This window comes from Microchirus variegatus (assembly GCF_963457635.1).
Source record: "Microchirus variegatus genome assembly, chromosome: 16".
Classification (NCBI taxonomy): Eukaryota; Metazoa; Chordata; class Actinopteri; order Pleuronectiformes; family Soleidae; genus Microchirus; species Microchirus variegatus.
In genome coordinates, this window is record NC_139817.1 from 23,902,249 (window position 1) to 23,917,129 (window position 14,881).

General features: G+C 45.3%; 1 protein-coding gene across 4 annotated transcripts in view; it reads left to right on the plus strand.

Moving 5' to 3' along the window:
* Positions 1-14,881, plus strand: part of fbrsl1 (fibrosin-like 1) — a 306,180-nt gene that overhangs the window by 276,524 nt on the left and 14,775 nt on the right. For all 4 annotated transcript variants that reach the window (XM_083903205.1, XM_083903207.1, XM_083903206.1 and 1 more), the window contains exons 8-9: positions 12,153-12,636; positions 13,593-13,864. In XM_083903205.1, coding sequence (XP_083759331.1) covers positions 12,153-12,636; positions 13,593-13,864 — 756 coding nt within the window. The remainder of the gene's footprint in view (positions 1-12,152; positions 12,637-13,592; positions 13,865-14,881) is intronic.

A 14,881-nucleotide genomic window follows, 5' to 3' on the forward strand; every position in this document is an offset into this window, starting at 1 on the left:
TCAAATGTTTGAGGCGTGTGCAGGACGCTCACACTTCACTAGCGAGTGAGGAAATGAGAGGTTTAGACGAGCAGCTTTGACTACAATGTCAAGCATCGTTGGTATGAAATTTAATAAATGTAGGTTGTTTTTTTGTATTATTATTATAAAAAAACCTTTTTCTTTAGAGGGGATAGAGCAAAGACTTTAGAAAGGATAACTCCAGAGAGCGAAATCTCTCATCATATCTTCTGTCTGATCTTAATCCTGTGAAGGCACAGCCGGCTGCGGCGAGGAAAGCATTTTCATTGTTTACTTGTGAGAATACATGACCAGCGTCTTATCTGCCGTCAGCTGTCGGGGCCTGAAATGTAAAGCGCCATCGCCTGTTATCACTCAGAGGTTTTCTTGTTTTCACTCCTTTATTCCCAGCTCCAGTCATTCTGCCTGGAAGAGTGGGGTCCCCCCCGCCCCCCACTCCCTGCATTTGTTTGAAGATCCCCTCTAGTTCCCCCTCTATCTGCATTTTAAGCTCATCTGTGTTGAACAGTGCAGAGCCAACGTTGTTTGCAGATGAGGCCGTAACGCTCGTCGACAAAGCCAGATGGTAGGCGATTGTGGCCAAACACGACACTTGGATAAAGTACAGTTTTTTTGGCACGGGGACAGTCGTCAGCCAAGATGGATATTACGAACATGCTTGTAATGGATTGGACGTTTTTGGGAAGCACCTAAACACGGGCTTATAAAGATGGGGCGGAAACCATCGCCAGGAGCAGAGCGGATGTAAAACGCTTCAGATTCCGTGATGGACAAGGACGAAGAATGTGCCAGAGAGGATTGTGGGAAGACGGGGGGAGGGGGGGAGGGGGGGATGAATGCAGGAAACCAGATCAAACAGAAATATAAAGTATTTTCCAAATATTTCTGAATGTGTGGTCTTCCACTGTTTATTCAGTGGTGTAGCATTAGCATCCACGTGTCTTATCGTGAGACACTCTGTCTGGAATCATTACTGCAGAATTGGACTGATGTTTGAGAGACGAGAGGGTTTGAAGACGTTTTCTATACAGCTATTATGGTGAAAGTGGTAACCTGACGCGCACGGCCTGAGAAACAGCTTGTGTTTTGTCCTGTATTTTCACTGCGTGTGAGCGTCATTAATCGTCCCTGGTGTTTGTTAACAGACAGGCGGTCTTTTTCTGAGACACGAGGGCCTGCGTTTGGCAGTTTTAGGGTGTTTTTTTTTAAGCAGCACATGCACAAATTTGTCTCCTCCAATATTCAAGTGGTCATCTGTTTTGCTGTTGTTTTTGGCTTTTGGTGAATTCCCTGCACTGGGCCCTGGTCACGGGGGGCCCCCCCCTAATGGCCTCTGACTGACTGTAATACCCCATTCAGCAGAGCATGGGCTTCAACCTCCCTGCTTGTTGGGTTAGTGCTGCTGTGTTGAGATGTGAGCAGCAGGACTGGGAATTCACTGCTGTTTGCTTTGGGACGGGAGTGAGGGAGACAGCTCCAAAGCCACATGACCCGTGGAGGAGAGCGCACAGAGCTCCAGCAGCAGTATTCATTAAGACGCCACTGGTAAATAAATGGACTTGTTGATATTTTATCCTGGAGAAAAATTATTTTTCTTGATGATTTTTTTTTTAAAATCTGATAATAGCATAAGAGGCTGACTAATAATATGTTTGGTCAATCTTTAGAAATCAGGGCGGTCAATGGCAAATGTATAATGCTATAATATGACAGTTTGATTATAACAAATGTTACGCAAAACCCTAAACATTTATTGACTTATGATCTGCCTATCCATTCTGTGTGCGTTTGTTTTGCAGAGAAATGTGTCCATTTGCATAAAAAACTAATAGTACAAAATGATTATTGATTATTTTAAAATGTCCTGTGTACATATGTGTACATATAAATCAGAAGTGTCAAACTCATGTTTGTTCAGGGGCCACATGGAGTAGCATAATAACCTATGAACAACAACAACAACAACAATATTTTCCCTTTTGTTTTACATTTAATGAAGTATCTTTTTTACAAATTATGAGAAAAATAACTGCAATTTCAATCATATTATCCCCAAATTTACCAACACACAGGTAGTTTAGAATAGTATTACAAAAACAAATGAATCCTGCTGGCCGGATCGTACCCTCTGGCGGGCCGGTTCTGGCCCACGGGCCGTATGTTTGACACCCCTGGTATAAATGGTTAGGATTTTATTGGCACAAACATGTAATACCAGTCACCTTTAGGCTTTAAAATGATAATCACTGATATCGACAATGAAAAAGACCACATCTGTTGTAGCCTAATGGTTCAGAAATTGCAACGAAATCATGGTTGTCTGTTTTTTTTGGAAAAGATCAATATACGGCCCTGTGTACAATCAGTGAGACAGGAATTGGCTCATCAACCGTTAAGTGCAGGGCAAGTGCTGAAGAGCACAGGTCTCCTTATCTGCTGCGACACACTGTATTATTGAGCTGGCTCGGTGTAGCGCTGACCTAATCCGGGTAGCAGGTGCGACTGGAGCTGAGGTAGGGCGGACATGTTTTTCGGGGAGGATGAGCCATCTGGGTCTTGTTGCTTTATGGTGCTTAAAACACACTCTCAAGTGTGACACTCCCAGCACTTACTTTTTAGCTGCACACAATAATCTAAGCGCTGGCTGCTAAAGGGAAAGGAGGAGGCTATCAGGAGAATTTACAGGGTTTGATGTGGTGTGCAGCCGCCGCTTCAGCACGGATTCAGGAAACAGCCAGACACACTTGCCGATGTGATTTAGATTCTACTCCTTCTTTCTCGCAGTGTTGTTGTTTTTTTTTTTGTCATCTGTAGTCTGAAATATGTCGAGCAGAAAGAAGGTATTTGTTTTGTTTTGTTTCCTCTCTTTTTGTGCCAGCCCCGGCTTGCTTGACAGTTTTCTGGAGCCTTGAATTATTATTGTTGTTGTTGGTGTTGGTGTTTTTTTTTGTTTTCCTCGGTGTAGTCTGTTTCATCTCGCAAGCGATTTGGCTCATTTCGGAGAACAATTTACTTTCACCATGCTTTCCTCTCTCTCTCTCTCTCTCTCTCTCTCTCTCTCTCTCTCTCTCTCTCTCTCTCTCTCTCTCTCTCTCTCTCTCTCTCTCTCTCTGCAGAGACTTACTCACGTTCACACATTTCCCCAAACCGACACAGCGCCTTCACACTCCAAACAAATCAATCCTTCACTTGCCACACTTGGAGCGCCAGAGTAAATTGCTGAAAACATGCAGACTGTTTTTCAGTAGTTTTTTTTTTGTCAACTAAGGGCGCTTTCACACCAACAGCAGTTGGTGCGCACCTAACGATCCATTCGAACCAAAAACTCTAGTTGGTTTGGTTTTCGTTGGTGTGAAAGCATCAATCGCACTCGGGTCCGCACCAAATCGAGCGGACCGAGACCGCCAAAAAGAGGTGGTCTCGGTCCGCTTGACTCCGCACCAAATGTCAGACTCTGGTGCGGTCGCTCTGGTGAGAACGCCAACTCGGGTCCAAACCATATTCTGCAGTAAATGCCATGGACATAGTCTACCTTGTAGGTCTTTGGAGCAATCTTCGTCTCATAGTTAGCACGACCACATTCAGGAAAATAGCGCGTCTCCTCTGCCTGAAATGACGCGATATACGTCTTCGCCGACTCCAGCGCATCAGCAGATTGTTCTCCAGACGCAGCCGCGACTCATTCTCGAGCGTGTCGCTCCATAGTTAGTCAAAATTGGCGCTTTTCTACCGGAAGATATAAACACATTGATGAAACGTCAATCGGGTCAATTTTGGTTGGTTTGCTGGTGTGAAACTGGACCACACTGGAGTCATATGTTACATAATAACAATTGTTTTGCCTGGTGAGGAGCAAATAATCGAACTAGTGGTGCGAAAGCGCCCTAAAGCTCAACGAAGCAAGACCCACTTTTTTCCTACATCTGTGTGTGTTTGTGTGGATGGATTAGTACTTATGTGTGGCCAAGGCTTAGAGGAGATGGAAGCAGACATTGCCCCCCCCCCCCCTTACAGGTCAGGATCTAGGCCTTGTCTCCATTAGTTTACCTGACACAACTCCCTGCCCTCTGTTCTCTCTCTCCCCTCTCCTCTGCCTTATTAACTAACCTCTCTCTCCCAATTTCTCCTCCAGACTGGGTCACTTTATCCCCCTCTGTTTGTGTCATGATCCCTCTCTGTCTAATCAAGAATGATGAATGGGGTACAAGGAAGGACAGTGAATGTAAACGAACCTGATACACCCTCTAATTGTCACTCTTTTCCCCTGTGCTGGGTGAGGATGTGGCGGTTGGGAGAGGGAGCAGAGTGATTTTGACAAGGCTTTTGTGCGTGTTTGTTTAACTAAGCTCTTTGTGAGAGCTATTTCAAACATCTCCACCTTGGTCTAAGTGTGTTATCAGCCTTGACATGTAATTTACCTCCCACCCCACTTTTTTTTAAGTCTTCGTTCAGAAGACCGCAAGGCTCATGCTGCTGTGAAAAAAAAAAAAAAGGCTTGTAGCTCATATAAAAAACGCTTCTCCTTTGGCACTTAGCCACCTGAAGGGGAAAATGGCAGCTCGCGTTGACTCTTCAACAGCTGCCGGGTCTCCATCTGTAGGCCCTTATTATCCGGCAACACCCCAGGAGCAGCTCAGCAGCAGGATCCTCCTATAGAAGAGGCATCGATTACAGTGGGGTCTATACTGGACAGTGTGTTTTCCTGGGTGGGGGGCGGCGACAGAAATGTGAAACGTAACCCTCAAGCACTTCAGCGCACACTGGGGTGCTATCTTTGGACAAATAGTCCACTAGGATCTTACACACAGACACTTTCCCTCTGAGGGACATTTCATAGCCACTGTAGATCATGTCGTTCTGCAGTTTAATACTGATCATGTCAAAAAGATTTGATTTACTGAACTAATTGCAAATAGAATAAGCATCGCTTTGTTTCTTTAAAGGTGCATTATGTAATAAATCTAAAGCAACTGGTCATAAAATCCTCCTAATATGTCACAGAGACTCAGGAATAATGTTCATATAACAAACTGAACTCACCAACAACAACAGTACAGACAAAATATTTGCATCTGCAAATTATGTTTATGTTTTGAAATCATGTTTTGGTATGTGGCGCTACCTACCGCCGTCTACCAATCATTGCAGTCAGTAGAGTCTCAGCTGCTGAGCAACCATGGGTTGCCAGTTACGTCAGAAAACGAAACCTAAAAGACGTCGGTATTCTTGAATTTGAATGTAGTAACCGTTTTTGGCCACATTCTTACATATGGCACCTTTAATGGGTGAATTCCCTATTTTATATTATTGTATTATATTGTAAATCAAATGGAATGTTTTAATTAAAACTACTGTATGAGGAGGTAATTTTTCAGTCTTTGGGAACATAAATAATTTTTAAAAGCAGGTCACCGTGTAAAAAGTTTGGGACACGAAATATATTTTAAGCTCGGGTTTGAAAGTATATTTGGTAATGTGGTGGTGGTGAGGATGATTATTTTTAGTTTCTCCTTTGTTCTGCCATGTGCAGAGAAATACCTCTGGCGTGTTGTAATGTAAGCGATTGTGCACCGACAGGCTCTTGAATGACAGGAGAAGTATTCCTGAGCTTTGAGGATCAGCAGTTGTTGCGTGTTACGACAGGACGCTTCCAAACATGACAAGAGGAAGAAATGTGGTGGGCTACCGATGATCTTTGGACGCTGTCGGTAAAGACATATTTGTTTTCAGCCGACTCGGCCACAGCGCTCTTAGCTGTCAGAGGGTATTACTGTATATGATGTTGGTAATACGGCTGCTATGTTTGCATGCAGGTGTGTAGATCAAGCAGTGGTTCAAACTGCCGCTTGTCATCTGGAGCATGTCGTCAAACCTCGGTATCTGCGAAACACTTAAAGAAATACGATATGTCTGCGAAACTGTTCGTCCGACTTGCTTTTACCGCACTAAACTGCGACGGCTGCATATGTCAAAGCAGTGAATGAGGTACGGTGAATGGTTTGCGAGCTGTCAGCTCCCAATTGTTGCTTTGCTTTCAGAGTGGGAAGTGAAAATGGAGATGGTGGAGGAGGAAAAGCAAAACATGCAGGCTCTTTCAGCCCACTGTCATGCCACTTCGGATTTGTTGAAGGATTTTCAACCCAGCCATTTCCCTTCCTTTGAGGAGTAATCAGTACGCCACTGAAAGATAATATTATATCCACTTAAAGGCATGTGGGCTTGCTGCGTGTTCATACATGAGCTGGAGCTGGAGAGCAGTGCCTCTGTTTACATTGCTGTGCACTCACCCCTTCTGTCTCTGCTTGGACTTGAAGCTCTCTGGCAAACGCTGCCCGCCTTTGTATCTTTTATTCGTCATTCTTTCTCAATCTCTCTTTTCTCTCCCACCTCCTTTTCCCTTCATTCTCTGTGGATTGTCAGCCAGCTGGTGGGCTAAAAGAGGGATGATTTCCTGTGGGGCACCAAAGTGATACTGTTTCAGGCATTATGCAAGCTAAAGTAAAGCTGACACGCTGCCCGAGAACCACAGCCCACACTGTGCTCCACGGCAGCCCATGGAGAGACACTGAAAAGGTCTTGAAGGTATGAGAGATGTGGGGAGGCTGCTGCTGTCCACTTACCACTGTGCTGCGATGTGGAACGCAGGAGTTAAGTCTTTTATTAGAAGTGGCAGGCGTCGTCTCCAGTCACCTTGATAATTGCAGCAACACGTCCACCGCCGTAATCAGTCGAGACAGCTGCCGCTGCGGCGTTCAAGTCCATAAGGTGGGCGTGTCGCGCTAATTAACGAAACGATAAGGCTCGCGCTCGTAGCGTTGCACAAATAATTCCTGCAGGCTCTCGTTCTTTTCAGCACAAAAATTCATCTTTACAATTCACCCCCCCCCCTTCCCTCTTTCCTGTTGGCTGTCTGTCCACAGTGGCCTCAGGGTAAGAGGGGTCACCCGGGTCAGTGACAGTGAAAGGGGTCAAATTCCAGGCTGGCAGGGTGGGCCATGTCGGAGGAACCATTAGACTTGATCTTTTCTGTTGAAAGTTTCAAGATGCCCCCCCCCCCCCCTTTTTATTTTATTTGGGAGAGCCCAGTGGCACTGACCTTAGACGACCTGGTTGTGTTGGTAAGAGGCTGAGACCGATGGCTGTCCCACAGAGGAGCTCTAAGGGGGGGACGGGCCTGGACGGACATTCAGGTTCGAACAGGGGACGTGTGAGTGTTGAAGAGTCTTGTCTCTCCACAGCACAACACAGCACGGATATAAGGACGTAATAGGATTTGGACTGTATATATAAAAAACTGGACGTAGTCCTCCAGTTGCAAAAGCCCCAAGATTCACAATTTGGGCAGCACTGTATCAGAACTTCGGAACAAGGGTGTTCTCCCCATGTGTGCATGGGTTTTCTCTGGGTTCTCCGGCTTCCTCCCACAGTCCAAAAACATGCGATATGGGGATTAGGTGAATCGGTCAACCGTAGGTGTGAGTGTGTGAGTGAATGGTTGTTTGTCTCTATATGTGGCCCTGCGATGGACTGGAGAACTGTCCAGGGTGTACCCCGCCTATCGCCCAATGTCTGCTGAGATAGGCACAGCACCCCCCGCGACCCTCTGGTGGAGGATGAAGCGGTAGATAATGGATGGATGGATGGATGTCACCTGCAAACAGGCAACGATTGGAAGAAAAATGTTGAAAATGAAGTGAGAAGTAGACTCTTATTCCCACCCATAGCCCTTCTTTCTTTTTCCTTCCATTCTTTGTGCAACCAGCGTTATCACCTCCTGCTGGCCGACTCTCACTGCCTCCAAGGCTACGTTGATTTTTTTTACAATCAACCTCAAGGCCTCTGTCTTTTTCCTCTCCCCCCGTCTCACTTCCCACCGCTTCTCTCTCATCCACAACACTGTCACATGTGCCATAAGAGGTGAGCAGCATATGTGTCCTGCACCATATGGCTGGATTTTGAATTGGGATGTGATATGCACAGGAAAAAAAAAACTGACTCATCCCACAGCTTGAGCTGCCAGCGCTCTGAAATGAACATTAGGTTCTCAATTTATGCCTGGGCTCTGACTGTAAATGTGTTACAGCTTAACACCCTTCCCCGTTTTCTGCTGCCATCCACTCCTTTTGTCTGGTGCAGCGTAGAGACAGAAAGAATTAATTGGAACATGCCAGCTGTCCCCACTCTTGAGCTATCTCAGCCCAGCTCCTCGTCCACTCCCCCATTAACATCACAAAGTGATTTGCAAAAATGCCGCCTTGGCTCCCCTCGTTACCAGCTTGGAGATGCTTGAGGCAGATTAAATACTGTGAGGCAAAGCAAGCCGTTTACAAAACTCTCCTATGATTTTATTATTATCGCAATGATTCAACAATGCTCAGTCTTTTTCTTCCTCTCGTACGAAATCAGTTTTTGTTGAAACCGCCCCAACTTTTTTTTTATGACCTCATGGCAATGAAGTGTTGATTGGCAAGAGTGTGGTTTCCTGCCTTCTGCTAGTATCTGTTATAGCCATCTTTCGCAGTCACTCACTCGTGAGCTAAGCCTTGGCTCTGTGCAGATTGCCTGTCTCGAGAGGTACGAAAACCAAATCATTGTGAGCCCAGCCATCAAGTGCAGCAGAATTTTCTGTCAACCAGAGCCAGCAGGAGATGGAACAAGGCTGCGTGCCGTCTCACGTACCTTCTGCATCCTCCAACGTCTCTCAGAAGAAATACCATTTTATTTATACTGTGTATCTCGCTTTGCCTGTGTCCTTATTTTATCAGTGCCTTGACTGTTTTTGGCAAAGCCGTGAAGGAAGTGAACCGCAGTGTTTGCCTAGTAAATGAGAACACCCAGTGGCTTAAAGCTTCTCTTAGCACAACCCTCTTGTCACTGGGAGAATTTGCATTCCCTCTCATCTAATCTGAAAAAGCTTTTTGCATGCAAGTTGAGTTTCCCTGGCGGTTGTATATACTGGCATCGGCCTCAGCTTCGAGCTGGTAATTTATGTAACACGTTATTTTGCATGCGCACCATTTGTTCGAGGCCAGATGAGAACGCTCTCTAGGGCTCTTGTCTCGTTCATGAGTTCATTGGGTCTATTTGCAGGTGGCCAGGTGTGTGTTTAAAATAAAGTGCTTTGGATTTTTAAAGCCACAGTTTTGCATCTCAAAGCTTCAGAAGGCAAAGGAGTGTAGCGCTGTTGACTTGGCATGCGTTGGCAGGCCATGTTTTACAAGGGAATCCCGATGACAACAACCAGGCATTTTATTCCTTTTGAGGTCCCCTGGATGATGACAATTAGCCCATCCTAGCGCAGTCCGTGGGCCAAGCCATTCCAGGCTGGTCCAAGTCATTCCAAGCTGGGCCATCTGGCTTCATAAAGGCCACAGAGGACCCAGATCTGTGCCAGCTCTCCAGATGTTCCGCAGAGACAAACAGGGTCACAAGTGAAGGATATTGGCGGCAGGAACAGCTGTGTAGTGACACTGTGCTCACCCCAGATTCCCCCGCTGGACACATCAGTCATTACCAGTGAATCCCAGCGGCCTGTTGTCCGTCTGCCACATTAGTGCCTGCAACCCCCCCCTCCCCTACACCCCCCCTCCTCTCTGTACTGTCCAGTCGTCCAAACCCATATCACTGCAAACTCAGGCACGCGTGCACCGGGCAAGGCCTAATTCCCCCGAGTAAGCAGGAGCACAGGACACAACTATAAAAAGATCAATAGTGGGATGAGAAGTCATCTGGTGAGCAGACCTGCCAACGCGCCCTCTAGGGAATGTCCCCGTCCCCCCGGTGCACTAACCCAGCTAACGGGAGATGTGGGGTGTGGTGGGGGCAACCTGCTTGACTCACTCATACCATCTGCTCAGGTTTGTGGGGCAGGGCTTAAGGACAGTACATTTTTTGTTTTTTTGTAAAGACACCACGGCATTTGCTTCACACGACTGCCTGTGGCTCGGCTACAGTTTTCCTCAGTGTGTGTGTCGTTGCAGGCAAAGTGTGTTTCATGTGCTCAGGGAAAAGAAACAATTCTGAATCTGTCACATTGTTGACATCCAGTTGGCAGTTGTGTGGTGTTTGTTGTTGTTGTGTTTTTGCTACATGTAGCCTGTAGGTGACATGTGTCATAGAGATATTTATATCAACTTGTTATCAGTACGTGTTAGTTTATACCCAAAATGGCTGCTGATGAAACACTAGGTGTAAAATTGAAAGGTGATCGATAATAATGGTGAATAGTATTTTAGGACTTGTGACTTGTGTGATGCTAAAGAAGCTGAGGGACCTGTAGAATAAATGTGGAGTAAATGAAATGAAATTGATTTTCTTGCTCTACCAAAATGAAGACGTTAGAACTAGAGAATATTTGTGTTTGTGAGTCTGTAATGTGTCCAGAATGAAAACTTTTGTGTCCGTGTGTGTGTGTGTGTGTGTGTGTTGTAGTTGCAGAGGGATTTTAATGAGGTATGGGTTGATACCTCCCTGCCTCCATTAGAGCCCATTAGAATCATCATTAAGATAACCCAGCACTCGCTGTGGCCCTGGCTTCCCAGCATTTGTGTTAGAAATGCCCCTCTCTGTCTTCCAGTGGTCGAGACTCCATTCCGTAATACTCGGCTCGCATTGTGTCTGGGAGAACGGGTTGCCACGGCAACATCAGCCAGCGGCGACATTTTCGACTGTGGATATTTGCTTCTTCCCTCTCTGTTTGTCTGTCGGTGCCCATCTCTTTGTCTTTGCCTTCATGCCTCCATCGCTCGCAGGGAAAGAGCCTGACAGTTTAATCCAAATCCCAGACCTCTATAAATCTGGAGGTTTATATACAGAACACCCAGACCCCGGCATTCATTCGAAAATCGTGACACCTTAGTCAGGCCCAGCTCTCTCATAAAATGCAAGAAGCGAGGGAGGAGGGGGAGTTGAAGAAATAAAAAAATAAAAGCTCTGCCTTGCCTTTTTATTGGTCTTTTTATGGGTGTAAGGATCCTTGAAAGATTAAGCAGTCTGTTAATAGGGACTGGATATTCCATTAGCAGGCTGCATATCGAGTTCTCACTGGCTTGACAGCAGCTCCCAGCTCCTCTTAGTTTTTGTTACCGTTGAAAGTGCCCGTGGAGCTTTTTTAATTGCAAAGCTAGTAAGCCTCCTGACTGAAGCACTGCTGCATTTTAGCTGTAGATTAAAGCCGCCTGGAGAGTATCGTCTGAACGAGGCTGTCTCCTCTGTTCTTCTGTCTCTATCCTTGTCTTTCTCAGATTTTTCCGATGCCAGTAAGCTCAAGTCTTGTTTTTTTTTTTTCGTTGCACTTACATCTCCTCAAAATCAGTGTCTTTGTCGCTCGTTTAGTGTTTTTTTCTTCTTTTAACTCCAAGATGTCTTTTCTTTTTCATTAAGATCCAGAAGTGCGTTGAGATTCCTAGTATGTAAAAGGTGTCATTTTCCTGCTACAACAGCATATAATTATAGTCATTAAACTGCATCAGCGCAAGTATGAAAAGTCATTGTTCACTGGAATGGTGATCATAAAAGCGTCTTATCTGTTGAAAAGCTCCCTGATGAATGGTGAAGACAAAGTGGCCAAGTTCAGAGTGGCTTTGCTGCCGTTTCCCAAATCCCGTGAAAGATCAGGATGGGAGGATAGAACTGTGCAGTGGCAGAGAGGCCAAGATAAGGGCCATGATCTCTCTTCACAGCAGAATTGAAACATAATTATTTCATGCCAGATTGTGTGCTCAGCAAAGCCCTGAATAGAGGCCGACATTTAACTTTAATTAGCTGTGATTTATTCATACTGACTGGATCGCGGGAAGAAATTGGATCATCTGATTATAGTCGAGCATGAAAATGACCTGATTAAACACTTAATGGAACCTAGGGAGACGGAAACAAGAGGAACCTTAGGCTTTATTACAAAAGGAAAGGCAGCTACTGTTTAACTCATCGTGGATCAAGCGCGTTAACCTGCCGTAACATTCAAACCAGTCGGTATGGGCTGGAAAACCCACTGTTCTGGTGTGTCGATACAGCACTTCAAATAATCAATACAGTATCATACTGTAAAATATGGCAGTATTGTGTGTGTGTACAGTACAGATTTGTTTTTACATGTTGTTGTGTTTCTCTCTCTCTCTCTCTCCCCTCAGGTGTGCCAGCGAATGAGATTCCTGAGTCAAAGATCTGTAGCTCGGCCAAAGTATCGGGGCTCCAGCGGAGTCAGGAGCAAAGCAACAGTGAGGTGCCCTTCGCGCCTCCCGTGCCCAGCCCCACCCCGGCTTCGGCACCCACAGGCTCCCCCGCCCCGGCCGCAGCGGCGGCGCCTCCAGAACCTCCTAGGTTACGCCTCCCCACCCCACCTCCTCTCAGTGTCAAGAGGGAGCAGCAGCAGCAGCAGCAGCAGCAGCAGCAGCAGCCTCCGCCCCCTATCCCTACCCCTCCCCTGCTGAGGGCACCGCCCCATCCCCATCCCCATCCCCAGCCCCTCCCTCCACACCTACACCCACATCCACATCTACACCCACACCTGCACCAGGAGCCACGTGTTGTTCTGCCTCCGCAGCACCACACGCGGCCAATTATCAGCCACCAGTTGCATCACCCGCTACAGTACAGCAGCCTCCACGACATCAGGTAGGTTGTTACATGGGGGGCGTGTTGGGCTTTACAGTGGTTTACAAAACAGAATGCATTCGTTTATGATTAAAAACACAAACCCATGAAGACAGAGGGCCTTGGAGGTATTACAGTTTGGCCTCAGTGTTGGCTATGAAACTCCCATTTATGTCATAAAATTAAAATATGATTTCTTCACAGTGATTATTTATCATGCTTATCCATGGAAATATGTGCAAATTGCAATGTTCTGCTCTTGCTAATGTACAAATCTGGGCGTGGGCCTCTGAAGTTTTGCAGAATTTCAGCAGCATCAGTCTTCCGAAGCTTTGCACTGAGAATTAGCAATGACCAAACACGACGAGGGGTACGTTCAGCAGCGTTTAGCCTCAGTTGAACCAGTTGAGGTACGGTCCAACAATGAGGGAGCAGAGATTCAGTGTCAAGCGAGCAATTATCTAGCAGACCAGGATATTACTTTGGAGCCACTTTCCTTTATTACGTCCTTGTCGCCCTCGCAAACCACTGCAGCAATTTCCAAATGAGTATAATGTAGTCCAATGGGACAGTTTACAATATCGACGGTGTTCGAGCTGCTATTGATTTTTCACGGCACAAACTTGTGATAAGCAGCTTGTCAGCTGTTCGTCATATTTCACCGAGCACTTTTTTTTATCCTAGATTCTGCCCTCGCCTCCTTATTCAATGCAAGAAGCCTAATTGAAAAAAAAAATAATAATTCTCATGTTGTCAAAGAAAAGTGTCAAACATCAATAAAGCTGTGAGCGCAGGCATAAACAAACAGAAGCTGACGTTTTTATCGGTACTTTAATTAAACGTGTCATACTGCTGCATTTTTAACTGGATAAATTCATTATTTTGTGTTGATTACCAACATAAATTATCATTCCTTTTTTTTTTTAACAGAGAACTGTATTTTTTTTTCTGCTTTGTCTCTCTATGAAAACCTTCAGCCATCGCAGCAGTCCGGTGGCTCTTCCCAAACAACACTTACCCCCGTCCCCTCACCACCACCACCACCACCACCTCAGTGGACTGCCATCCACGGCTCCCGCGTTGCCTCTGTCCATAGCCAACCTCTCTACCTCGCATTATTCCTCCCTACGGAGCCCGGCCCATCGCCCTCCGGCCATGTTTGCAACCCCAGCCTCACTGCCTCCACCACCGACTTTACCTACCAACAGCTTAGTGGTGCCCGGGCACCCAGCCGGCACCCCCTACCCAGGTAAAGCCGCGCTCCGTCACACGCTGGACCATAAACTTACCCGACACAGACACAACAATAGAGCAGCAACGGCATTTAAAATTGCTGGTATTAACAAACTGTTAGAGTATTTATTGTACATAGGGATGGGTTCTTATTTAATAAATATTGCGATATAGTTTTATTCAGTATCAATGTGACACCTTTTCCATATATAGCAATATCATGTCACTAGGTGTTTCCTAAAGTTTCTAAAGCCTTTCAAAATAGTAGAACATATTAATAATATATGTATTAATAGAGTCTGCACAGTGTTGTGGGATTAAAAACCTCCAGCTACCTTTAACGTGTGATATTAGATGATGAGTTTTATAGTGTGAATATCAAACTGTGTTTGATAAACTGAGTGACTGAGTTCAGTCACGTGTTCATAAATGATTTGCTGCTCTGGTAAGTGCTTCCCCTTTTTTTTTTTTTTTTTGCTTCACTTTGATTATTTTCACTATGTCAGAATATGTTGTTTTCTACTTCAAAAGATGCCATTTGGCCATTTCAATGATTACATGTATTACTTTACCGATTTTACACCGAGTCCTAGTTCACTCTATTATTAAAGAAAACACATTTTCCTAAATTAGGGCTTTGCCTTGAAATAAAAACGTATTGCTTTTATTATTCATTTATATTCCAGATCACAGTCGGTGCCTATGCACCGTGAATAGTAAATGAAACATTTGCATCTACTTTATCTCAAAGGCAGTGCAGTGGAACTTTACATACGAAAACGAGAGGTGAAACAAAAAAAAATCTGCATATTTCCTGAATGTCCTGTCCATTAATGGTAGTAATGCAGTCTGCTTAGTGCTACACATACAAAAATAATAATCAATCATTCTAAGATAGAGTGTATTTATAGGCAACTTTAATTTTTTATTTATTATTGGGGGAAAAGGTGATAGAAGGAGAACAGGGACGCATCACAGTGGGACAGTCATCAGAGCTGGAAAAGTCACATTATAAAAACATATTAAATATCTA